This window comes from Apium graveolens, chromosome 8 (genome assembly GCF_009905375.1).
Source record: "Apium graveolens cultivar Ventura chromosome 8, ASM990537v1, whole genome shotgun sequence".
NCBI lineage: Eukaryota > Viridiplantae > Streptophyta > Magnoliopsida > Apiales > Apiaceae > Apium > Apium graveolens.
Genome location: NC_133654.1, coordinates 194909441 through 194936500, shown reverse-complemented (window position 1 = coordinate 194936500; position 27060 = coordinate 194909441). Strand labels below are relative to the sequence as shown.

The 27060-nt window shown below is 36.7% G+C and overlaps 1 protein-coding gene across 1 annotated transcript; it reads right to left on the bottom strand.

Annotated features, from left to right (window-relative positions):
* Positions 1-288: 288 nt before the first annotated feature.
* On the bottom strand, positions 289-4554 carry LOC141680232 (uncharacterized). Its single transcript, XM_074486517.1, has 12 exons — positions 4087-4554; positions 3313-3381; positions 2889-3218; positions 2477-2781; positions 2122-2227; positions 1948-2010; positions 1679-1863; positions 1162-1573; positions 988-1068; positions 846-909; positions 571-752; positions 289-501 (listed from the first exon to the last, which is right to left on the bottom strand). Exons 1-12 carry the CDS (start codon positions 4552-4554, stop codon positions 289-291), a joined length of 2478 nt encoding a protein of 825 aa, XP_074342618.1.
* Positions 4555-27060: the final 22506 nt, after the last annotated feature.

Below are 27060 nucleotides of genomic sequence, written 5' to 3'. Positions count from 1 at the left end.
ATTTTCTGGGTTATACACTGATTGTTTATTGATGTGGTTAGTGTTATTATATTGTAGGAAATCCCAGCTTTATTTTGATATGAATAACGTCAGTTTTGGTTTCGATTTGATGAAACCGAGCTTTTCCGGTGTAACTCGCTGGTTAGCTTCAAATCTTGACCCCGGATTTGGGATGTTACACCCTTAACATATCTTCTATTGTCTGAATCGTCCTTTCACTCTGGCCATCTTTCTGGGGATGGTTGGAGGTACTCATTTTTAGTTTTTTTTGAAAATAACGTACTTGCATTAAAATTCAGGATCAAAATTACAATTTAAGAAACTTGGAGCAGTATCAAACCACTCCATGTGACCTGACGTGGAATATGCCACTTGAGCTAAGCTATGAGCAGCCATATTCGCAGATCTATGAACAAAACATACTAACACCTCTTCAAAGTGTTTGAGAATATCTCTACATTCTTCAACAATTAAGTGAAAATAAGTATTTCCAGCCTCTCCCTTCACAGCATCGACTAAAACTTTGGAATCACATTCAAATACACACCTATGTCTTCTTCAATCTTTAACCCAACTCAATTCCTCCTTCAAACCAACAGCCTCTGCCTCTCTCGGGTGAAAAGTTCCCTGAATAGCATTACTTCTAGCATAAACAAAACTCCCTCTGGCATCCCTAATAATACAACCCACCGAGACCTTATTTGATCCCATATAACAAGCTGCATCAGTGTTGATTTTTATCCACCCTGTTCCTGGTTTATTTCATGTTCATACAGGTTGTTGTTGTTGACTAGTAGCTACCCCTCTTTGTTGTTGAGCTTGCTTTCAGTCAGTTAGCATGTTACTTGCCTTCGATATAACTCCAAAAGGAGATATGTTCAGTCGTTGCCATACCCATGTGTTTCTTCTCTACCAAATACACCAGCACATCAAAGCTATCATAAGTATTTGCTCATTCCGACTCAAGAGGAATGCCCGTTTCAGTACCTCAAGGACAATATCATTCGGCATCACTGTCAGAACATGACTCAAACCAGTGTTATCCCAGATTTTTCTTGCAAAACAGCACTAAAATAACACATGTATGTCATTCTCCGCATATATTTGACACCATGAGCAAATAGTATTAATATTAATCCCTTTTGTAGCTAGTGCAGTTACCGTAGGTAAGAAGTTTCTGCAGGCACGCCACACCAAGTTCACCACTTTCCCATGTAACTTAAGTTTCCATAGCTTCCTCCAGAAAGATCTATCCACACATTCACTTTCCCCCCTAAGACACCTATAACAACTTCTAACAGTGAATTTACCCAGGTCATCAAACAACCAAAACCAGGTATCAGCATTTGTTGTTCTTGTAACTGGAACCTGCTTAATAAACTCCCTATCTCTCTTATTACACAAATCATTCAAAATTTCTTCATCCCAATGAAGCTTTTCCTCATCTAGTAATCCAACAACTGTTGCATCTTTTAGTTCTTCTGGCATTTTAGTTGTCAAACACCCATTTTCAGGACACAACACCCATGGTACTTTCCATATTCTAGTGCTCAAGCCATCACCAATACGCCTCCTGCACCCTTATCGAATAACTTCCCGAGTTTCTGAAATACTCCTCCACACAAAGCTTGGATTTGCTCCTAATTTCGCATTCAGAAAATCTGAATCAGGGAAGTACCGAGCACGCATCAAATTTGTCACCAGAGGGTTCACATTATTGATTAGTCTCCATGCTTGCTTTGCAAGCATTGCAACATTGAAAGTTCGTAAACTCTTAAACCCCAACCCGCCATCTTCTTTAACTGTGCATAACCTTTCATAGGACATCCACCGTATACCCCTATTTGTTCCTCCATTTCCCCACTAGAAAGCATTCATAGATTTTTCAATCCTATCTGTGATTTCTGCTGGTATCAAAAACATATTCATCCAAAAATTTGGAATAACCTGAGCCGCTGTTTTGAGTAACGTAACTTTCCCAGCTCTCGAGATAGACTGATTTTGCCATCCCTGCAATTTTTTCTCCACCCGTTAATACAAAAATGAGAAAGTTACACACTTATTTCTTCCCACCACCATAGGCATGCCTAGGTATTTTCCTGGACTTTGGAAAACATTGACCTCCAGAATCTGACAAATCTCAGTACAATTTTCAGCACTTGTGCTTGGTGAACACGTAAGCACTAATTTTGTGTAATTTATCCTTTTTTCGGACATCCCCTCATACCTATTCAGAATACATTTTATAATTTTTGCTTTCATAGCAGTTTCTCTAAAGAAGAAGTAGCAATCGTCAGGAAAAAGAAGGTGTGAAATAGTGGGTGCCCCCTTGTAACCGTGCACCCATTTAGTAGACCAACCTCTTCAGCCCGTCTCAACATAGAACTTAATCCTTCTGAGCACAAGATGTAAATATAAGGTGATTGGATCACCTTGACGTAAGCCACGTTTTGGAGCAACATCTCCAAACACACACCCATCATGAAGAAAACTATAAGATACTGTTTGAATAAGCTTCTTAATTTGACTAATCCATGTGACATTAAACCCAAATTTTTCCATCATATGTTGAATGAAATCCCATTCTAACCTATCATAAGCCTTAGAAATATCTATCTTGAGACCTGCTACCCCATTCCTTCCTTGTGTATGTCTTTTAATATAATGATTAACCTCAGAAGCAATTAATGCATTATTAGTCAAAAGTCTCCCTTCCATAAACGCACTTTGTGTACTAGATATCAATGAGCCCAGACAAAGTTTCAATCTGTTAGAAAAAACCTTTGACAAGATACGAACAAGTACATTACACAGAGAAATGGGTCTAATTTCGGTCATAGTTTTGGATTTTTTACCTTTGGTATCAAGCACACAAAAGTTCTGTTTACCTCCATAGGTAGTTCCCATGTGTTCAGAAACACTTTATAGAAGTTAAAAACATCCGGTCCAACAATGTTCCTAAATGATTGAAAGAACGCAGGGTTTAATCTGTCTTTTCCGGGGGATTTATCTGGATGTAATGAGAATACAGCTTTTTTGACTTCCTCTGGTGTAACTTCTGACAACAACATGTTATTCTCCTCTTCTATTATTCGATTAACATTCTCTCTTTCTGAAAGTCTACTCTCCATCCCCGTAGATGTAAATAGCTGTATAAAGTACGTAGTCACCACATGCCGGATCTCCTCTTTTTCCTCTCTCCAAACACCCTGTTCATCCTGAATTCATTCAAAACAAGTCTATTATGGTGTATCCATCATGGTGTTTCTTGGGTAGCTATCCATTCTTGGGTAGCCATCCCTCAGTCCAAACGTTCTTGTATCCATCATGGTGTTCCCCTAGATCTTTCCCAGGTAAATTTTTCACCCACAAAACCCAAGTCTATTAACAGACAAGCATTAACCGTATTCAGAAAACCATTAAGTAGGTAATGTGGATGAGCTCTACCTCCTCTTTTCTCATCAGCGTGCATTAAATCATTAAAATCTCCAACAATACACCAAGGCTTATCTGATCTAGTTGCTAGTTCTCTTATTTTAAACCACAATTCTCTCCTTCGACTTCTTTCAGGACACCCATAGAAACCAGTGTACCGCCATCTACCTATTTGATCATTTTCGACCTCAAAGTCTATGTAATGGATATCTATGCCCGTTATCTGACATCCCCCTTTGTTTTTCCAAAACAGGGCCAAACCACCACCATGACTTTGGCTCTCAACTGCAATGCATCCTGAAAACCCTAAAGCTTTTCTAACAAACTCTACTCATTCTTTATTTGCAAACATCTCTAACAGAAAAATAAAACAAGGTTTTTTTTATTGGTAATTTCCTTCAAGAACCTAACTGTGCGTGGTTTACCCAACCCATGACAGTTTCATGCTAAAACACTCATTTGGCTAGGTGAGCCTGTGACACAGCTTTTCTCATTTTTTGACCCATCTTGCAGTGCAGGCCCAACTGGTGTATCCATTTCTTTTGTTTCTGCATTTAACTCACAGTTAACTCTTCTCCATTTTGGATATATAACAACTTTTTCATTTTGAAATATTTCCAAACATTTACTATTATCCGATTGATTTTAAACTTTGTTGAGGTCCTTTCTATCCTCCTGATTTCTCTCAACAACTCTAATCCCTCCATCATCTCGTAAAATCTCGTTAATTTTGCCATCTACCTCCATGAAACGCGCCTCCGTCCTGTCCCCACCCTGTGCATCACTCGGCTGTGTATCTTTCTCACCGTATGTAGTCCAGGTTTGAGTGCTTTCACCTATATTTCTAACCCATTTTGCACCTAAATTTTGATTATTTCCACCTCTTACAGGTGCCCGTAACCATGTCCCATATGCACGTTGAATGTCATTATCCGGCTTAGCATACACTACACCACAGTCTCTGTCAGAATGGACAAGAATTCCACAGACAAAACAGAAAGTACTAAGTCTATCATATTTAAAACTTACCCAGCTCCATTCACTTCCTTCTCTTTTAATTTTCATTCGATGCTTCAGCGGTTTGTCCATATCAATAGTTACTCTCACTCGGGAACACATTCTCCATATTCATGTCACATTTGTTGGATCAGCCTTAACAAATTCACCAACAAAGCCTGCAATATTCTTCAGTATACTTTCAAATTGCAATCCCTTAGGGAGGTCATACACCTGCAACCAGATATCTACCTTATTTAATTTAACAAGATGGGGATCCTCATTTCCACTGAGCTGGTGGTAAACAAGAAGATTTTGTTCAAACATCCAAGGTCCACCCTCCAATACCTTCTTTAAGTCTAGCACATGATAGAAGACAAAAGAGTACCTAGAACCATCGATATCATGAATCACATACCTTTTTTAGGTCTCCATAAGGATGCCATCAAATTCTTCATTGCATTAAAATTAATGTTCTTCTCAGTCAAGAAATGACCAATCAGGACATATATATTCTGCGTCGGTGTTGTCTCCGTATCCCTGATTATAACCCCCTCATCCTCTAAAGCCAGTTGTGTATAAAGCTCTTCCAAAGTGACACCAGATGTATTCATATTGATAAAACTATAATCTGAATTATAAGTTTAATACCTTGTCATAGAAACAAGACAGAGAACCTTGCTAAGAAGCAAGACTAAGGAAATAGGTTTCTGTTAGACTTTAAAATAAGTTATGTTAGAGTGGATTAAAAATGAAAGTTGTGCGATTAGTGATTGTGTAAGTAAGCTTTTATTCCAGTATTAATCACAGAATGGCTTACCTAATGATAACCCAATAAGTACAATTAGAAAGTAGGAATCACTTATGTTAAGAAGAGACAATGAGTCATGAGAATGGAAAACTTAACTAGAAAGGGAAGTGGAATCAAAAGGATGATAAAGAAATTTTATAAGATTGTCCAAGATATAAGTAAGTTATGAACGTCAGGGTGCCAGAGCTAATGTAAGTAATGGAATGAAACACCTATAATTGGAGATAGGAAATTCATTTTGAGATTACGATTAGATATGGAAATTTAAACGAAGGTATTGATTGACATGGCAGAAGAATGGAAATAGAAGGACATATAAGTAAATGTCATATTTATTGAAGAATCAAAGCCAGCATCAGAGGATGAACCTATTACCATAACCTTTTCAAAAATGAGTATAATTCGTTAAGGGGCGATATAGAGAATCACTTGAAAACTAGAGATGAAGCAAATGTTATTTAAATAATCCAGGAAAGGTTAACTAAACTTAACCATTCTTTTGTTAACGAATAGTTTACCCAAGGAATAAATTGATATTGCTACAAGGAGATTGTGGTGCGCTATCAGATTCAAGTATGGATTGGGAATTGATCGATATTATTACTTAATCTAATATTTTTGGACAGAAGTAAAGTGAAGAATTTGATGAAACATATGTAAATTGAGATAGGGAATGCATCATAGGAATACGATTAAGTACCGAGGGCTAAAAGAAATATCTAGTGACCAAACATGAAGAGAAAATGGGGGAAAGTGTCAATTGAATCATTATTGATAGGTTATCCCAAACCTAGTCATTTTCTTTTATTAATGAACAGCTTTTCCATTAAGTGGGTTAGTTTCTGCTTGAAGAAATGGTGGTACGTCATCAGATCCAGGAATTGATTGTTAATGATCAATACTATTTAATTGGAGATTTGACAGAAATATTTAGAATATGGTGAATTATGTCGAACCAGAATAGTATATACCACTCCTAGATGAACGAGCATTAAGTAAGATTGAACTAAAAGAGTGGAATTTGGCTAAACCTTATTAACTCAAGGGAGTCAAGTTATTTCAAAAATATGAGGCAAGACATAGATGTCAAAGATTTTCTGATAATATGTGTTAGGTCACACAACCATATAGAAGGGGGTTGAATATAGTGTTTATATAATCAAATCGATTTCGAACACAAGTATGTAACAATAATCAAATATAATAAACTCTGTTACAAAAGAACAGTTATTCTCTCTCAGTGATGAACAATATCACTAAGAGCTGCTAGGTTACAATGTATAATATTTCTCGTGAATGGTAACACATATAGTGTAAACCCTAAGCTGTGTTTATATAGTACACAGTTACAAGATATCTTCTAATTGATATGGAATATAATTCTGTCTCCTAAAATATATCAATCAGATATTATCTTCTACAAGTCTTCTAGCTGTCTAACTCTTCATGCATATCTTCTATTGTTTTAGTCATGATAATTTCCTGTAAATTAGCTGCTTTCCTAATCTGAAGTACCCGCACTTAAGTCCTGATATAAATCCTGACGACCTTAAGTTCTGATATAAGCTCTGACTTCAGTAAGTTCTGATTTCCAAGAAGTCCTGATATTAAGTTCTGAAAACTAAACACAACAGATTAGACATGACATCTCAAATATATCTAACAATCTCCCCCAACTTGTAAATTATGAAAAATATACAAGTTAATAGAATTGATGATGTCAAAAACATTTAAGTACAAATACAATTAGAGTTTATTTAGACAACTAACTACAACTTACAGTCCTTGTAGCTTTTACCAATTTTACTGAGTCAATCTGAATCCAAGGTGATTCTTGACAAAGTTTGATATCAGCTTCTCTTCTGCATTCCTCAGGACTTGAGCTAATGTAGCTTTGACTTGCTTCATTTCTACATCTTCACTTCCAATCTGGTAGATTGTAGTCCTAAGTGCTGAGATGTGATTTCTTTCTAATCCATCACCAAGTCTGATTACTCTTGGATGAGACGAGTCTTCATTATTGCACAAACATTTCTCTTTCAGAATAACTTCAAGTTTAGCAGAATCCTTCTTCATTGGAATTTTACTTCCATCATCTTCAACTATATTTGGAATGAATTGGGTAACCCTTGATCCAGAAATTCTTGCTTTATCCCTTATGGTCTTCATGATGAAATTTGACCATCTCCTGGTATTCTCAGACTTTATTTCCAAAAGATAATGAAAGAATTGAAGTTCTTTCAGATATTTGTTCAGCACATCTGATTCTGACATTCTATATGTTCTTCCATCTTCAAGAAATAGAATCAGCTTTTCTTTGATATTACTTTTATCATGAGCATCCAGTACCACTTGAACAGATATAACCTTATCAAGGTGTTTCTGTGTAACTTCTTCAAGTGGTTTGTCAGTCAATAAAAATGGATCTCTTGTAAGTATTTCAACTCCTGTCTTGATTTTGGCTTCTTCAAAACCTAATCCAGCTCTGTCTCTTGTTTCTCTGGCTTTCAATCCAACAGTCATGAAATCAGATAACAGTTGACTTTTCTTAGGATCTGATGGATTAACATTCTTCCATAGAAGTTTTCTCTTATCAGTAACTGTCAATTTATTCAAATCAACTTGAGCACTATCAGAGGTTGATGTCTTAATGACTTGATCAAAATTTGCTGTTTCTTCTGTAGCTTGTTGTTCTTCACTCTGAACAACTTGAGCTATGCCAGAGGTTGTCTTAGATTCTTCAGTTATCTTCCTTCTTTTCATAGTTTCAACAGTTTCATCTTCACCAGCTGTATCATCAAAATCTTGAACCATTTTGCACATTGGTTTCATCAGGATTTGAGAAATCTTCATCTCTTGTGTCTTTGTTGGTTCATCAATCTTTCCTTTCCCTTTTTCCTTGGGATCAATTTCAACTTGTGATCTTGTCTTGGGCTTTGAAGCCTCAGAGCTTTCCTTGATCATAATGCCTTTTGCCTTAGGCCTTGGAGGTTTCTTAGCATTAGAAGCTTTAGACTTGAGATTTGTCTTCTCAACTACAAATCTAGCTTCTTCCTCCTTTAAAGTCTCTAAATCCATTCCAGGATTATGCTTGAGAAATAGTCTTCTAGCAATTTCTTCATCAAGTGTCTGAATCTTGGGGTCTTTATAATAGACTGTAGTCTCCCTTCCCTTAAGCTTCAGAGTTTGCAAAAACTCTTGAGAGTCTTTACTTCCTCCTTGAATGAGAATATCAAAACTTGATATCAGACTTTGATCATCAGAACTTGCTTTCAGAGTTTGAGAATCTACAGCTTCAGAACTTGTCTTCTTCTGTGTAGATGATTTGCTAAAATCAGAAATTAGTTTCCTTGAAGAAACTTTGCTTCTTTGCCCTTGACCTTGACCCTTGCTAGGGTTTCCCTGGTCATCTTCTTTATCATCCTTCTTCTTCAGTACTTGACTAGTAAAGCATTTGGACTTCACTACCTTCTCCCCCTTTTTGGCATCATCTGTAGGAGTAGAGATAGAAGAAGTTCTACTAAAGATCGGATTTCATTCAGTTGAGCTTGTTGAGAGGCTTGATTCTGCAGGACCTCAGACAGTTGGGCCTGTTGCTTTTCTTGAACCTTCTCAATAGTTGCTACTTTCTCATGAATAGGTCTGATAAACCTGTTCTTGTCCAGCTTGATCATCAGATCCAGCTTATCAGCATTTTCCTATAGTTTATCAACCTTGGCATGAGTAATGGAGTGTTGACCTTGAAGACTTTTAGTATTGAGAGATGTGACTTTAAGTTGAGCTTTAAAGTCAAAATTTGTCATCAACTCATCAGCTTTTGCAATATGATCTGATAGAACTTTGGAGCTTGGAATAAAATCAGATTCATTCCACTTCTTGGTCCATTGAACTCCTCTATGAGTTTCTTCCCATGGAACATGAGCATCTTGTTCAACAAACTTTTCAATCAGTGCCTCCTTTCCCAGAGTTTGAGCTGGTGTGTTTACTGGAGATGACTCTCCAGAACTTGCAAGAAACTCATCATCTTCTGACAACACACATGTATGTGTGGCTGTTGGAGATTCTGGTACAACTTCATCTGTTTCCACATCCAGAATTGGAGTTTTAGGAACTTCAGCATTTAGTGGAGAAACAGGTGGAGTTGTCACTTGTCCTTGTGGTGCTTCCAGAAACAGGACAAATAGAATGTGCAGCTTGTGAATATCAATTTCAGGACTTAATCCTGAATCTTCAACTGGAACATTGTCTTTGATAGGAGAGACAGGAGGTGTGATCACTGTGTCATTAACAATGTTTTTAGATTGAGGTGGAGGTGGCAAGGCTTCAATCACTATTGGTCCTGATGAGATCAGAGATTCCTGATCCCCTTCCTCAGCTTCTTGAGCATCCTCAGAGTGAGGTTGTGCCATATGCCTTCCTGCTCTCATTTTCTTTGATCTCCTGGATGGTGGAGGAGTTGCTTGAGCAACATCAGAACTTGAAGTTATTTTCCTCTTTAAAATACCAGAACCCTCATCTTCAGTTTCCTTCTGAGGAGTTACCTTTTCAGCTGCTACCTCCTTCTGAAAAATTTCTTTTTCAATTTCTACTGTCACAGGTTCTGATGCATGAACCTGGACTTGCTCTTCTTCATCTGATTCATCCCTAAGAATCATCTTCTTCTTCTTGGTGGAGATTTAGGAACAAATTTTGCTCTTGAAGGTTTGGGTCTAGATGTTGTAGCAGATGGTTATGGTTGAGAAGATTGTGCAGGTTGGAAATAAGTTCTGATGGTAGGTTGTGATTGAGGTTGAGAAGATTGAGCTGGTTGTGTATTAGCTGTAGGTACTGATGGAGGTTGAGATGGTGCTACATCAGGATATATGGTAGTGTATGTGAGAGGATCATAATTTACTAAGAAATGTTTGATTGATTGAGGAATTTGGAGGGGTCTTAGTACAGTCTTCTTATTATCAATAGATAATAAGTCTGTGAAGGCCCTTTTAGCAAGCTTAAAGGGTTAAATTGTCTCACTATAGTTGTGAGGCTTATCAGGACAATAAAAACTGTAAATTAATTGACAAAATCTACCAAAGTACACAGTATTTGGGTCCTCATTCATTCTATCCCCAATAAAACCAAGAACAGCAGTAGGATAATCACAGTGAGTTTGATTTAGAAGTGCATACCCTATTTGCTGACTGAGAATGGGAATGGCATCAAAGTTGAAGCATTTGTTGGCAAAAGCTCTGGTGACGCAGTCAAAGAAGAAACTCCACTCTCTTCTAATATATGGCCTCTTCAGTTATCCCATCTTGGACAAACCTTTCTCATAGCCAAGATTGGCCATCATACCCTGTAGAAGTGGCTCCTCTATCTGAGCATTGAAAGTGCAATTTTATGGTGAGTGCAAAGCCTGTCGAACTGTTGACAATGTTACCAGATGTGTTGTGTATATGTTGTGAACTTGATGATTTCATTAACAAAACACCTTGGTAGATTTTACTTAGTGAAAAATGTAGCACTCGACGGATAAGGATTATAGTCCTGACGGATGACTCAATATAGTCCCGACGGATGATAATTTATTATCCATCGAGTGAGTAGCTTATGTAACAATAAGTCTGTAGCACATTTCTGCATACACCTTAATCAGCATCATCAGCAAAAGTTTCTATTCATCCGTGCTTCAAAAATTCCAAAAATTGGGGTTATTACAACGGATGATCAACAAAGCTGTCGAAGGATGATCAATAAAGCCATCGACGGATGATCATGTAATCAACGGATAATCAATTCAAACATCCGTTGACAGTGACAACACAGTCACATGCGTCGAGTGTATGTAAATGGAATGTGGTAGCCTATTCAACTGGGTTTTCGAGAACAAAGAAGCATTGCCATTTCCATGCTATTATGAAGAAATTCAAAGATACTGGAATAGTGTAATGAAGTAGCATAGTATTAGACTTGATAGTTTTTGTTTTATTATCTTGTCTTATTACTTTTTAATCTTGGTGATATATAAACCAAGAAGCAGCAAATAGAATAACTAACTAAGCAACCAAGGAGAGAAACATTTGTAAGCTGTATTCTTAGCATTTCTCTGTATTCTTAGTTATTCAACATTTGTAAGCAGCTGTGAGCTTTTTGTTACACAGAGTTCTCTCGATATATATTATATATCTCTGGTGGATACATTCAAATCCACCAGAAAGTTTTTAAAGACTTGTGTTTTTAATTACTTGTATTTTGATTCATTTGAAGTTATTATTCCACACTCTGCAAATCAATTCACACTGATATATATATTTTAGTTAGAACAATTTTGTTTAAGAAAAAGTTTCAAGAATTCCATTCAACCCCCCTTTTGTAATTCTTGTTGAATTGTTAAGGGACTAACAATTGGTATCAGAGCAAGCTCTTGATAAACAAAGAGTTTTAAAGATCAACAAAACAGCAAGATGAACAAGAAGGATGTTGGAGTCAAGATTCCTTTTCTGGATAAAGATAATTACCATCACTGGAAGGTAAAGATGCATCTTCATTTACTTTCTCAAGATGAGGCCTATGTAGATTGCATAGTGTACCAATGAGAGCTACAACTGGAAATGAGCCATCTGTCCCCAAGCCAAGGCATGAATGGTCTGATCCTGATATTGAACAAGTCAGGAAAGATAAGAAGGCCATGAATATCCTGTTTAATGGAGTTAATGGTGATATGTTTGACAACATCATCAATTACAAAACTTCCAAGGATGTTTGGGACACTATACAGATAATCTGTGATGGCATTGAGCAAGTTTGAGAAAACAAAATGCAGCTACTGATTCAGCAATATGAGCATTTTCATAGTGAAGATAGTGAGTCTCTCACTGACATCTTTAGTAGGTTTCAAAAACTACTAAATGCTCTGAAGCTGCATGGAAGGGTCTATCAGAAAAAAGACTCCAATCTGAAATTCCTTAGATCTCTTCCAAAGGAATGGAAACCAATGACAGTCTCATTAAGAAACTCTCAAGATTATAAGGAGTTTACTTTGGAGAGACTGTATGGAATCTTGAAGACTTATGAGCTTGAAATAGAGCAAGATGAGAGGATGGAGAGAGGAAAGAAGAAAGGAGGATCCATTGCACTAGTTGCTGAGTTAGAAAAAGAGAAGGAGATGGAGATGGAAGCTGTTGAATCAACTTCAAGGGTCTGTGAAACAAGGGCAAGGGGCTGGTAGCTGAAAATGAAGATTCTTTGAGCCAAGATGACATGGAGGATATTGATGAATATCTAGCATTTCTTTCTTGAAGATTTTCCAAGCTCAAGTTCAAGAAGAACTTTGGAGCACCCAAGCCAAATAGAAATATGGTGGATAAATCAAAATTCAAATGTTTCAAATGTGGCTTGGCAGGGCACTTTTCCAGTGAGTGTAGAAAGTCAGATTCCAACAAAAAGAAGTTTGAGCCTTTGGATTATAAACAGAAATACTTTGAGTTGCTCAAACAAAAGGAAAGGGCTTTCATTACACAAGAAAATGACTGGGCTGCAGATGGTCTGGATGAAGATGAAGATGACAACTATGTCAATTTAGCCCTAATGGCCAAGTCTGAAGAAATAGAGACAAGTTCTTCAAGCAATCAGGTAATTACTACAAACCTTGCACATTTATCTAAAGCTGAGTGTAATGATGCTATAAATGACATGTCTACAGAGTTATATCATTTGCGTGTTACTCTCAAGTCTCTTACTAAAGAAAATGCTAAAATCAAAGAAAATAATTTGTTTTTAAGTGAGAGGAATAATGTGCTAGAGTCTCAGTTCATTGATTTTGAAAAATTAAGAATTGAGTGTAAGATTGCCAAGGAGGAATTAACTGAGTCCTTGAAGAAAGAAGAAATTTTGAAGAAGCAGCTTGAACGTGAACAGGAGGTGATTAAGGCATGGAAAACATCTAGAGATGTTCATGCTTAAGTAACCAAAGTTCAAGGGATCGAGTCCTTTTGTGATGCAGCCTGGAAGAAGAACAAGGAGAAGCTAGATCCAAATTTGGTTGAAGGATTGCTAACAGATGTAGACTCGACGGATGATAAGGGTCATCCGTCGGATAACAAAAAGGGTTATCCATCGAGTGATGTAAATCCTCATCCGTCGACTATGAGCAAGCCTATCAGTAAAGCCAAACTCGTTAAGTTAAATGAAAAGTATGGATCAGTTTCCCAGAATTTTGTTACAGGAGAATCGAGTCAAGTTAAGAAAGGGAAAAAGGCTAATGTTGGTCATATGACTATCAAGCAATTGAGTGACAGACTTGAAAAGATTGAGGTTAAAACAGAGGCTAAAAAGAAGAATAATAGAAATGGTAAGTAGGGATTAACAAACACAATAACTACACACCTGATAAAAGGGAAAAAAGATTAAAGCAGATTAAAGCATCATTCAGAAAGAAACTTGATTCAACAATTGGAGATCCTTTACAACTGCTTCACATGGATTTGTTTGGACCAGTCAATGTGTTATCCATTTCAAGGAAAAGATATTGCCTGGTAATTGTAGATGATTTCTCAAAGTTCTCTTGGACATATTTCCTAAAGTCAAAAGATGAGGCTAGTGAAGTCATCATCAATCACATAAGGCAAGTCAATAATCATCCTGATTTCAAAGTAAGAAGAATCAGGAGTGACAATGGAACTGAGTTCAAGAATTCTGTCATGAAAGCATTTTATGAAGAAAATGGAATTTTGCATGAATTTTTAGCAGCAAGAACTCCACAACAGAATGGAGTAGTGGAAAGGAAGAACAAATCACTTATTGAAGCTGCCAGAACAATGCTTGAAGAATCTAAATTGCCAACATATTTCTGGGCTGAAGCTGTAAACACTGCATGCTACACTCAGAATATTTCTCTGATAAATCAAGCAAAATACATGACTCCCTATCAATTGTTCAAGAACAAGAACCCAACTCTAAATTTTCTTCATGTCTTTGGCTGTAAGTGTTATATCTTGAGAAATCAAACTGATCAGAATGGGAAGTTTGATGCTAAAGCAGATGAAGGAATTTTTATTGGATATGCTGTTGGTAAAGCATATAGAGTCTACAATCTAAGAACCAACATTGTTGTGTAATCAATACATGTTGTATTTGATGATAAAAAGATTGAAGGACTGCAAGATGGAGATTACCATGAGAGCCTCAAATTTGACAATGTGGAGATGGTTAGTGATGAAAGTGATGATGAAAGTGATCAAGAAATAGTATCAAAAGATAATGCAGAAAAATCCACTACCAATGATGCACAAAATTCAACATCTGTCGAGTTGCATAATGCTTCATCCGTCGGGAGGCAATCTGCGTTATCCGTCGATAGACAACCAGCTTCATCCGTCGGAACTCAAAATTAACCATCCGTCGGGTCATCAAAAGAAGCTGGAAATCAGAATAGATCACCTATAGAAAGTTCCCCTTTCTCAAATCAAAGATCCACAAACTCAGGGGGAGTTTCTAATAATCAAAACTCAATCACACATCAAGACAACAATGAGGCCTCTTCATCTAGAGCTAATCTACCTCAACAAAGGAAATGGAAAAAGGATCACCCCTTTAAGCTCATCATTGGTGATTATTCTTCTAGAGTTTAAACCAAGAGAGCAACTCAAGAAGAATTTCTATACAACAGCTTTCTTTCCAAGGAAGAACTAAAGAAGGTAGAAGAAGCTTTGTTGGATCCTGATTGGATTTTAGCTATGCAGGAGGAGCTAAACCAATTTGAGAGGAATAATATATGGAAGCTGGTGCCCAAGCCTAAAGGAAAGAATCCAATAGACACCAAATGGGTATTCAGAAACAAGATGGATGAAAATGGCATAGTAGTCAGGAACAAAGCTAGATTGGTTGCTAAAGGCTATTGTCAATAAGAAGGAATAGATTTTCATGAAACATTTGCTCCTGTTGCAAGACTTGAAGCCATCAGAATCTTCTTAGCCTATGCAGCCCATGCTAATTTCAAGGTCTATCAAATGGATGTCAAAAGTGCCTTTTTGAATGGAGATTTGGAGGAGGAAGTGTATGTCAATCAACCTCCTAGTTTTGAAGATCCAAATTTTCCAGAACATGTCTATTATCTTTTGAAAGCACTTTATGGACTAAAGCAAGCACCTAGAGCCTGGTATGACACTTTATCAAAGTTACTTTTGGAAAATCACTTCACAAAGTACTGTAGATAAAACTTTATTCTTTAGAAATGTTAATGGCTCTAGCATACTTGTTCAAATTTATGTAGATGATATTATTTTTGGCTCTACAGATGAGAAACTCCGCAAAAGTTTGCCAAATTGATGCAAAGTAAGTATGAAATGAGTATAATGGGAGAACTAACTTACTTTCTTGGTTTGCAAGTTAGTGATGGAATATTCATTAGTCAAACTAAATACATTTTTAATCTTTTAAAGAAGTTTGATCTAATGGATAGCACATCTGCAAAAATTCTCATGGCTACTGCAACTAAGCTTGAATTAAACACTACTGAAAAGTCTGTGGATATTTCAATTTATAGGGGAATGGTTGGCTCACTTCTGTATTTAATAGCAAGTAGGCCAGATATAATGTTTGCTACATGTTTGTGTGCTAGATTTCAGGCTGACCCTAGAGAATCTTATTTAGTAGCTATTAAGAGAATTTTCAGATATCTCAAGGGAACACCAAAACTTGGCATTTGGTACCCTAGAGATTCTGGTTTTGATCTAACTGGTTACTCAGATGCAGACTATGCAGGTTATAGAATTGATAGAAAAAGTACAACTGGAACCTGTCAATTTCTAAGAAATAAGCTTGTGTACTGGTTCAGTAAAAAGCAAAATTCAGTTTCTACTTCTACAGCTGAAGCTGAATATATAGCTGCTGGCAGTTGCTGTGCACAGATTTTGTGGATGAAAAATCAATTGCTAGACTATGATTTACAGGTTGAAAGGATTCCTATTTTCAGTGGTAACACAAGTGCAATTGCCATCACTGAAAATCCAGTACAACATTCAAGGACAAAGCACATAGACATCAAGTACCACTTCATAAGGGAACATATAATGAATGGTACTGTGGAACTACATTTTGTTCCAAGTGAGAAGCAGCTTGTAGATATTTTTACCAAGCCACTGGATGAATCCACCTTTTCAAGGTTGGTAAGTGAGTTAGGTATGCTCAATTATTCTTAAATCTTTATGAGATAATTTGCAAGTTGTAATGCATCCAGAAATTTAATTAATTTTTCAGTCTTGGATGAAATTTTGGCTAAGTCAAAATTTACTTCTCGACGGATGATCGTTATCCATCGAGTTTGATCATCCGTTGGAATACTATTTGCTAATAAAAATTAATTATTTTTTTGGAATATTTTATAACTCGACAGATAACAGTTTATCCTCATCCGTCGAATTGTCTTAATCTTAGCCGTTAATTTCCTGAACATTATCCATCGAGTATACTTACAGTTTGTAAGCATAACACGACGGATAACTGATGGAATTTTTACAGTTTATTTTTAAAAGGCTATTTTAGGCAATTTTTATTGGCTACTTTATTTTACTTTATTATTTTTGGCAGTTATTTTTGAGATAGTATAAAAGCTTATTTTATTTCCATTGCTTTTCTTTTATCATTCTCAAATTATTTGCTCCAATTTCTTTCTCTTTCAAAGCACTTACTCTCTCTCTGCAAGCTCTTATTCTCTAACAATGGTGCCTGTTGTCAAGATTATGTCTCAAACTGGGTTCATTTATGAGAAGAATAACTTCACAGCCTTAGTGAACAAGGGGATCCAACATTCTGGTGACTACCACAAAATGATGGATTTTGTGAAGAACTGCAAGCTCAACTATGCAATGCTGGAATCACCCACCATCTTTTGTGAAGTTGTTGAAGAGATGTGGACCACTGCTATATACAACTCAACTGATAAGACCATCACACTCACTATCAAAGGTAATGAATTATGTATTAATAGTGATGTTATTAAAGCATGTTTCAAGATTCCTGATAATAATGTGACCTCACCACACAGTGACACTGATATAGTTAATATGCTTAATTCCATGAACTATGCTCTTTCTACTTCTAAGTTGAGTGACATTAGGAGATTGGGTCTTAGGAAGGAATGGAGTTTCATTTGTGATATAGTGACCAAGGTCTTTTCTGGTAAAATCAGTAATTTTGATTCTGTTAATATTTCCATGCTTAACATGCTCTACATGCTAGTTATAGATAAGTACTTTAATTTTAGTGACCTTGTTCTGTTTGAGTTGGGTTTTAAATTAGGAGTGTTAAACAAGAGGGGTAAAAGTGTTTATTATGCTAGATTTTTCATGATATTAGCTAACCACCTCTCTGAGGAAATTGTGCTTGAGAACCTAATCAACAAATTAGATTGTTGGGTCCAGGAGAGAAGGATTATTGCATATTTGAATAGGGTAAATCATCACAAGGAGATGCCACTCTTCTATTTCCCTATAATGGAAGCACCTCAGGTAAGTGAGGTAAGTCCATCTATCCCTACTATTCCAACCTCACAAATTTCTTTGAATACTAGTGTAGCAATGGCAACTGTGTCAATGACCCAACAGTTGCCTACCCTAGCTACCAAACCAACAAAAATTTCAAAATCCAAATCAAAGAAAGCCCCCTCTGGTATCTCTCAAAAGATGCTAGCTGCAAAATCCACTAAAACCAAAGTGGGGAGTGTGAAGGTGGGAAAGGTAGGTGAGGGACAGGGTGAACATAAAAGAAACCCTAAGGATAAGAATGGAGAGTTGAGTGGTTCCCAGCCTAGCCACACTGCAGTTTCCCAACAAACTACAGTGCTTAAAAAGGATAAAAGCTCATTTCTATGTGCATCCTCCCAAAAGGATGTAACTATTGAACAAAGCTCTCAACCATGAGCACATGCCAAGAGGGTAAGGGACACAAGCTCACCCCAAACTTATGCCAGAAAGAAGAAATCCAAAACCCTTGGGGATGTACAGGGTACACACACTGTGCAAACTGGTGCTAAAGACATAGTCACTGCACCTTCACAAATTCAGCTTGATGTGGCTCCAATAAATGTAGAGTCACAGCCAAAATCTCTAGTGATAGAAGCACCTCAAACACCAAATTCTTCTATAATTTCTCTGGATGTGGATATGATAAACACATCAATTCTTGATTCCCCTTCTTTAACTTTGTTGGGGAAGCTAAAATCTAATGCAAGTGAGCATCATCTTTTAGATGATTTGTTGGCTCACTTGCCAATTCTTTCAAGAACTGTTGACTCATCTGTGCCAAAAATATCATCAATCAACACAGAGTCCACAATAGTTTCTATTCCAAGTTCATTCATTTCTACTCTCTCGATGGATATTGCTCATCCGTCGAGTAGTGATTGTATTTACACGAATAAGCTTAACAGCAGTTATTCGTCGGAATGAAAAACCACTAACCTGATGGATATTACTCATCCGTCGAGTGTCTCTGCACAACTTCAAACTTCATTTATTTCTAGTGCAGAAGAATTAGTGGTTGTATAGTCACTTTTAGGATTGAGGGCAGAGAGTGCTATGAGTGAGAGTTTGGGTTGCTCCCAGGAAAAAGGAGAGGAAAAGAGTGAAACTATGCAATCCATTTCTTCAGGATTGGCAAAAGAGAGTGAGAGGAGTCCCACCTTAGATGGTGAAGGTGAAGGTGTGAGGGTGAGGAGCTAGGGTGAGACCCTGATGCAATAAAAGAGAGAACACGAGAGAAATACAGGTACATGAGCTATAAGGATGGATGTCATTACTATTGAGTCAATGAATGTCCAGGATGCAGACAGGGAGGGACTATCTCAGCAACCTCAAGCTGTTATAGATTCCACCTCCCTTGATACTGAGGCATTTACTCACCCTGTTCCAGCTTATTAACTTCTAGCTGAACAGGGCAATGATAATGCAGAAAGGATGCTCAATTTGGTGCATACCACTCAGTCAATGCTAAGAGCTAAGGATCCCATCACAGCTTTACCTTCTACAGCTGGTAATGTGGATTATGAGACTGGTGGTTCAACAGATTTCTTTGGTGATGAAGGTGGAGCTAGTGAGGAAGAGGCATTGGACATATGGGGAGAAGTAGATTCAAGTTCAAGATCAGGAATGCCATTATGGGCATTTTCAAATCACTTTGATGAGCACTACTTCAAGACAACCCTGATTCAATTAATCAATCAGACAAATACTGCTCTTCAAACCACTACAAATGCCAACACCAAGAAGCTCCTTCAAGCACATCTTGCTTCTCTGCAACTACAGCAGATTCAAGGCGTCCAACATGCTAGAGATGTTAACACTATCAAGGGTGATATTGATGAGATGAAGAAGGCCATTTCAGACAAAATGGATTCTAAGCTTCTAGAAGCTACAATGCTTGAAATCAAGAAGCAACTAAGGAAAAATTCTGATCTTGCAACAAAGATAGATGCTTTGGATATAAGAATGTCAGCTATGGAAGCATCTCTAACAACCATTCATCTTCATCAAGCCCAAAAGACAGATTTACTTCAGATCTGGTGGCTGCTCAAACCTCCTCCTCTACTCAACTTGATGATAACAAAAAGGGGAAAAAGGACCTAGTGAGGGGGAGAAGCTTCAAATTCAAATCAGTAAAGTAATTGTGCCCATAATTACTTTCACCAAGCCACCAATAACAAATAGTATAGATCTGATCAATGCAGCAGCAACCAATTTAGGAGAAGCTGAAAAGGAGCAGTTGAAGCCAATCAATTGGGAGAAAATTGATGAGGACATACAAAGGAAGTTTGGGCTAGTAAAGGAGCCAGTAAAGTCATCCATGCATCACTCTGAAGTCAAACAGATCTCTGTAAATGAAATGAGCATGAACTATCTAGAAAGAGGACAACCATCCTCCATCAAATCTCCAAAGGCTGAAATTATTCTGAAGCCAAGGGTAAACTATCCAAAATCATCATTAAAGAACCCTTTGGATACAAAGTATGAGACACCTAAACCTGATGAGAAGAAGCATTTGTCAAGGTCAATTGCCTTCTACAAGGATCCAGCTGATTCAGCTTTAAAGAGAAGAATTGCTAAAGTTTTCGGGAATGGGAAAGAAATTTGTGTGGTGGTTGGACATCCTCAATTTGCTCAAGCAAAGAGAGAAGAAAAGGCTAGATTGAAGCGGGAAAAGAAGCAAGCTATTCTAAATGCCAAAAAGGCTAAGCAAAAGAAAGAGTAAGCTGCTATCTTGGCCAAGCTACAAGCTGTGAAACCAACACAACAGATTCCTTCTCAGCCATCTGAAATCACTGAATCTCAAGATCCAAAGAAGCAAATTGAATCAGAACAGAAGAAATCTCCAAGATACAAGGAATTGGTCAAAAGAACCAAAAGGAAACTGGATTTTGTTGATAAAGAATTAGAGGATCAGTTTTCTAAGGAATCTACTTCAACTACAACTCAAGCATCAAAACCCACTGTGGTATTTGAAGACATCAAGGTGGTGGATCCTTACAGGAACATTCATAGTGAACCTATTATGCCTAAGGATGAACCAATAGACTGAGAGAGCCTACCAATTCCTGACTTCAATTTGCCAATCCTTAGCAAGCCAAAAAGAACAAAGTCAAGAGCAGTCAAGAAAGTGAAGTTGTCGCCTCTCAAATCCAAATCTCTAGTCAAAGCTCAATCTAAAGTCAATAAGGCAGATTACATGTACTTATATGACATCAAGGATTTCTCTGATCTAAATCTCTATCTAGATGAACTAGAAGAAGTGAGAGGGATTGATGCATATAGAAACCTACCTGAAAGGTTAGTTTTCAAGTACAAGGGAGGAAAGGAGATTCAATGGCCACTTCACAGAATCCTTCAAGAAAGCCAAGCTGTACTGAATAAGAAGAACTTTGGGTTCAATGTAACTGCAAGAAGATTGGTTCTAAAGAAGATTGAAGAACTGAGGAGTTTTAGAGCTAAAGATGCACTCCTAAAGACTCTAATTATCCCTTACACAGGGAGAAGAGTGCATCTAAGGCCCTACTGGCTGATGGAGTTCATGGATGACAAAGGAGTGAGAAGATTCTTAAGATTAGAAGACCAATTGAGCATCTCTAGCAATGAGACTCTCTTGGAGATACAAGAAAAGCTGAATTTCTCAGAATCTGATGAACTGGAATTCCACAGACAGCTCCAAAATCAGATAGAAGAAAACAACAGAAAGCTTGGAAAGAGATCCAGACCCTCAAGGAACTAGATAAATCTACCCAGGCTAGAGGAGCACCTTGAAAATGACTGTGAGCTAAACTTTGTACATTTTGTTAATTGAAGCACTTTACAGTTTTATCTATCTACTTTCAAAGTTGTATTTTTAGGGTGTTTGGTTATCATCAAGTTTCTCTGAATTTATGGCTACAATTCCAGTAGACATAAATTGGGGGAGATTGTTGTGTATATGTTGTGAACTTGATGATTTCATTAACAAAACACCTTGGTAGATTTTACTTAGTGAAAAATGTAGCACTCGACGGATAAGGATTATAGTCCCGACGGATGACTCAATATAGTCCCGACCGATGATGATTTATTATCCATTAAGTGAGTAGATTATGTAACAATAAGTCTGTAGCACATTTCGGCATACACCTTTGTATAGATTCTGTAGCAGCATATAAGTTATGATTGACTTTAACTAGATATGCAGAATAGGTTGATTAATTGTACATAGATGATTTCTTATAATTCTACATAAATGAAATTAAGTCAAGTACCAAATAGCTACCAACGGATGATTAACAAAGCTATCGACGGATGATCAATATAGCTGTCGACGGATGTAACACCCCCAAATCCGGGGTCGGGGATCCGGGTTGTCACGAGTTCCATTTCCCTTAATAACACTTAATCTTAATAAACAACCAACTACTACATACTGTGACCCCACAATATACACACACACCACAAGTTATAGTCTCAGAGATGAATACCAAAAAAATAATACAAGTCACTTTATTCCACAATTATATGCCATTACACCTTAAAAGGGTTTCTGAATAAATTTACATTTCCTTGCCATTATTACAATTCATAAATATACATAAGTCTGGTACATCAAAAGTTGAAAGCCTAGCCTATTGGTAGATCCTACCTCGGCTATAACGGCATCAACGCCTACAGGAAACTGCGGAACGTTTCCTAACCGCTTGCGAATCGGGAGCTTGATCCTGTTCATCTTTTCTATCTGATGTTGTGTGATGAAAGAAGGAAGCAAGGGTGAGCAACAAGCCCACCGAAATAATATGTATGATAATTAACAATATATAAGCATTCTCATAGTACTCATGAAAGTCTTGGTCAAGAAGAAATGAACCAAGTTTGATATCTTAATGCGACGAAGTCGCAAAATATTCAGTATATATACTTAAATACTTTTCAAAATCTTGGAAGTCCTCTTCTATGCCTAGTATACACAGAGTTCCAGTTTATAACTATATAAACATATCGTTGCAAGGTGATCTCATATATCTAACCTTGTCTCAACGTTTTTGTGAAAATCTTTGTCATGCATAAGATAATCATTAACCAGATATAAGTTTAAAAGATGAAGTTACAAGATACTCCAATATACTTATATCTTTTCCAAATACTACTTGAACTACCACCGTTCAAGTTATAACCAGTTTCAAAAGTTCATCACACTGATGATACTACAAGACAAGATTTGAATAGATTCAATCTTTGAATATCATTATAAATAATGAAGTTACGAGGTACTTCATTAAGTCCCGATATATATATATACACTTATATATATATACATTTCATACACTCCTTGAAAACCTCTGTTATGAAAATTATAAACAGAGTTGCAATATCCAATAAATTTGGAAAGGAGAAAACCTTGGCATAAACCTGATATTTTGCTGATCAGGCAAAGATACCAATAAGTAACCTTTTCTACTAGTAGATGGACGAATTCCCCACTGGTCATCACCCTGGCCGCAATAGGATCTTATGTTGGACTGCCACTCAGCCACTTACGCATTTGATGGACTCCCACTGAGCCACTTACACTTTCATGGACGCCCACTGAGCCCATGTTGCTTATGCCGACTCAATAGATGGACTTACTTCCCGAACTTTGGGTAAGTAATCAATTCATTTATCAAAACAGCAACCTCGTTGCGAATATAAAATACACCACAGAGCCAGATCCCTCAGGTTTTGAGCGAATATTTAAATCCCCTTCGAAAGGAAGATCTTAAATATAAAAATGAGTTTTGGGATCCGCTCTAACTTTTAAAATCATTTCGAAGACTCAAAACATTTTTAAGAATGTTTGGAGTACTGCTGATTTATTAAAATAAATCAGTCCCAATATATTAGAAAATATCTGAAAATTATTATTTAAATAATATTCCCAAAAAGGATAATCTCTATAAAAATAATCGAAGTAGAAGTGTTAAAACTCATACTTGAAATGAATATTAAATAACCAAAGATATACTTATACGAAAGTACTATCTTTATTTGAATAATCAAAAGTCAGTTTGATTATCGAAACATTATTCTTTAATAAAATAAAGAATATTATTTAATAAAATAAGCGGAGTCATAAGTCCTCGAATGAATATTCAAAAATAATATTCATTTAATAAATTTAACGGAGTCATAAGTCCTCGAATGAATATTCAAAATAATATTCATTTAATAAATTAAGCGGAGTCATAAGTCCTCGAATGAATATTCAAAATAATATTCATTTAATAAAATAAAGTTATCGAATAAACCTTATTTGATTAATAGTTTTGAAAACTATATCTATATATATATAAATATATATATATATATATATATATATTATACTCGGGAACATCGACTCCCGGTTTAGAAAATGTTCACCTTTGGGTCCCCTATACTAAGGGTATACGCAACTACTGCTTATCTCTAGCATAGGTATTATGCAACTTATAAGCATTGAATCAACAATTAGATATCAATATTACGAAACAAACATGCATATAAATATCATATCACATGCTCCAATATATCGCAAGATTTGCTAATAACAATCATGCACTTATCACAAGATAATGCATATACATATATACATCACAACAACAGTATAACGGGTAGAAAACTTGCCTGAGTGCTCCCGGATAGACTTAAGATTAGAGTGAGTCCGATAACCTATGAACAACAACATAAGTTGGAATTAAACCCCGGTCGCTTAAGAAACTAGATTTTAACCAATTGAACCCTAACGTTCGCTTATGGTCACTCCTACGCTTAACGAATCACCTAAGTCGTTCGAGTACCCTCGGCTCCACCATTTTTAATAAATTAACCATTAAGAGTTTTAAGGCGATTCTTTCGCGAGTACCTTACCAACTGCCTAATCCACTTAAAATACTTGTTTCATATCCCAATTAGTCATTTAAAGTCCTTAACCAAGGTTTCAAAGTAAGGCGAGGGGTAATGGTTCGTTCGCGAAACGCCGTTACTTAAAACGGTCGTTTCTCCTAAACCGTACATCGGATTCAAACGAACCACATATCAAAACAAAGCTCATAATATGAACTATATAAATATGACAATGGTAAGAATCTTACAGTGAGTTCACGGGTCCTGAAGTTAATAAGAAAAACAGTCTAAGGTAAATCGGGCATTACGACGGCTACATTTACGCGATTACCAAAGTTTAAACTACTCCAATCAACCACCAACCAACTCATAACCATCAATACAACAAAACTTCACCTAAACCATATCACATCAGTCCATAACCTCCAAGTTTTTCAACTCAAACAACCACAATCAAGACCTATGAACTATAATCAAGCTTTAATTACCAAAACACTTCCAAATCAAACCAAACTACTAATAATCACAATCTATGCTTCTCATTTCACAAAACCAACAATTAAACTTACTAACAAATAAAGTAAAGGCTAGGGTTTGATGTTTATACCTTCCTTGGGAGGTGTTAAGTTGCTAGGAAGCCTTAGGAAGCCTCCTACAAGCTTGATCTTTCCAAAGAAATCAAGAACACAAAGTTAGGCTTTGAAGTTTCTAAAAGTCCGATTTAATGAACTGTAAAAATGAGGGTCTTACAATACTTATTTGGACGAGACTTGTGAACTAGAGTTGTAGACCATCTCAATACCTTTCCAACGAGCTATAAAACACAACATTTGAGTGAGTATTGAAGGAGATATGGCAGTTTGAAGTTGCTGTGTTTATTTTGGCCGAGAGCTTCTTCTTGCAAAGTCAACTCTTCTCTTTTTGATTTATGTTATTTGCTTGGTTGATTCTTCTTTTTGTCTTGAAATTTATTTTAACCTTTTTACCATGGTTAATTTTGTATGGACCAAAATCACCCAACAAACAAAACTCCTTTGTCATGCTTATGCAAGCAAGCTTGTGTCTTGTGATGACATCATCATCCACTACCTTTTTGATTAATCCCTTAATTACTTGGCTAATGACCGCTGATCTGTTATACGGTTCGCTTATCTTTTGTTTTCGTTTATCGTTTGAGGGATCATACCTGGGATCTTATTACTTAGGTTCCCCTAAACCTTTCTCAATATTTTATATTCCTTTTATGATCCTCTCTAAAAATCCTTGAATTTAAATCCCTTTTATCATGTTATTTTATACTCAATTCTTTCGGTATCTGGTGGATTTTCGGGAAAAATCAAAGTGTGCGGATCTGGATTCTGACGATCTTTACATACACTTATTTACTTTATGGAATACTAATACTATCTTAGAATTTCCATAACAGTACTCCTATATAGCGTGGTCTGATAATTTTTCTTAATCAGCATCATCAACAAAAGTTACTATTCATCCGTGCTTCAAAAATTCCAAAAATTGGGGTTATTACAGTCTCCCCTCCTTAAAAGGATTTCGTCTCGGAATCGGATAGAAAATGAATAGGGATGCTCTCTTAGCATTGCACTTTCTAACTCTCAAGTAAATTTTCCAACATTGTGGTTCTACCATCAAACTCTGACTAGTTTGATAACCCTTCTCCTAAGCACTTGTTCATTTTCAATCTATAACCCTTCCTGGTTGCTCCATATAGGTTACGTCTGGTTGCATGTCTATGCGCTCATATGCCCCTATTTGTCTGGCATCCGAATTACACTTCCTTAACATTGATAAGTGGAACACGTTATGAACTTGCTACATGTTCGGGGGTAGGCCTAGCTCATATGCTAATTTCCCAATACGTCTTAATATATCCAAGGGTCCAACAATTCGCGGGCTTAGCTTTCCTTTCTTTCCGAACCTTATCCATCCTTTGTAAGGGAATACCTATAACAACACTAGGTCCCCTACTTCCTATTCTTTGTCCTTTTGTGTCAAATCAACATACTTCGTGTGCCCATCTTGGGCTACTACCAGCCGTCCTCTGATTAAATCTATTATATCCTTGGTCCTTTGGACCACTGCTGGTCCGAGCATCTTGCGCTCTCCAACTTCATCCTATCATAAGGGAGATCGACATTGTCTTCCCTCAAGGATCTTATAAGGCGATACCTCGATACTGACATACGATCAATTATCGTGAGAAAACTTAATCCGCGTTAAGTGATCATTCCAAATTCTTTAAAGTCTATTGCACCGACTCTCATCATAGCTTCTAGCATTATAGCTTTTGCTTCTCAATACCCATTTTTTCCAGTTCGTAGTCGTTACTATCTTCCATACATAATACTATACTGGTTACACTTTTGCTCGTTAGCGTTCTATAACCTTTTAATAACCACGTCAACCTTAGTATCACGAACGTGTTAGAATCAGAATACCACCGTACTGATACTACTT

Bases quoted from the DNA above. Each gene is read 5' to 3' on its own strand.
- LOC141680232 (XM_074486517.1), bottom strand. From the start codon at position 4,554: ATGTGTTCCCGAGTGAGAGTAACTATTGATATGGACAAACCGCTGAAG. The intron at 2,228-2,476 runs GTGTGTGTTTGG...TATTCTGAATAG, and splicing joins TATAGTTTTCTTCATGATGG to GTATGAGGGGATGTCCGAAA. The intron at 502-570 runs GTTAAAGATTGA...GATGCTGTGAAG, and splicing joins TGAAGGAGGAATTGAGTTGG to GGAGAGGCTGGAAATACTTA.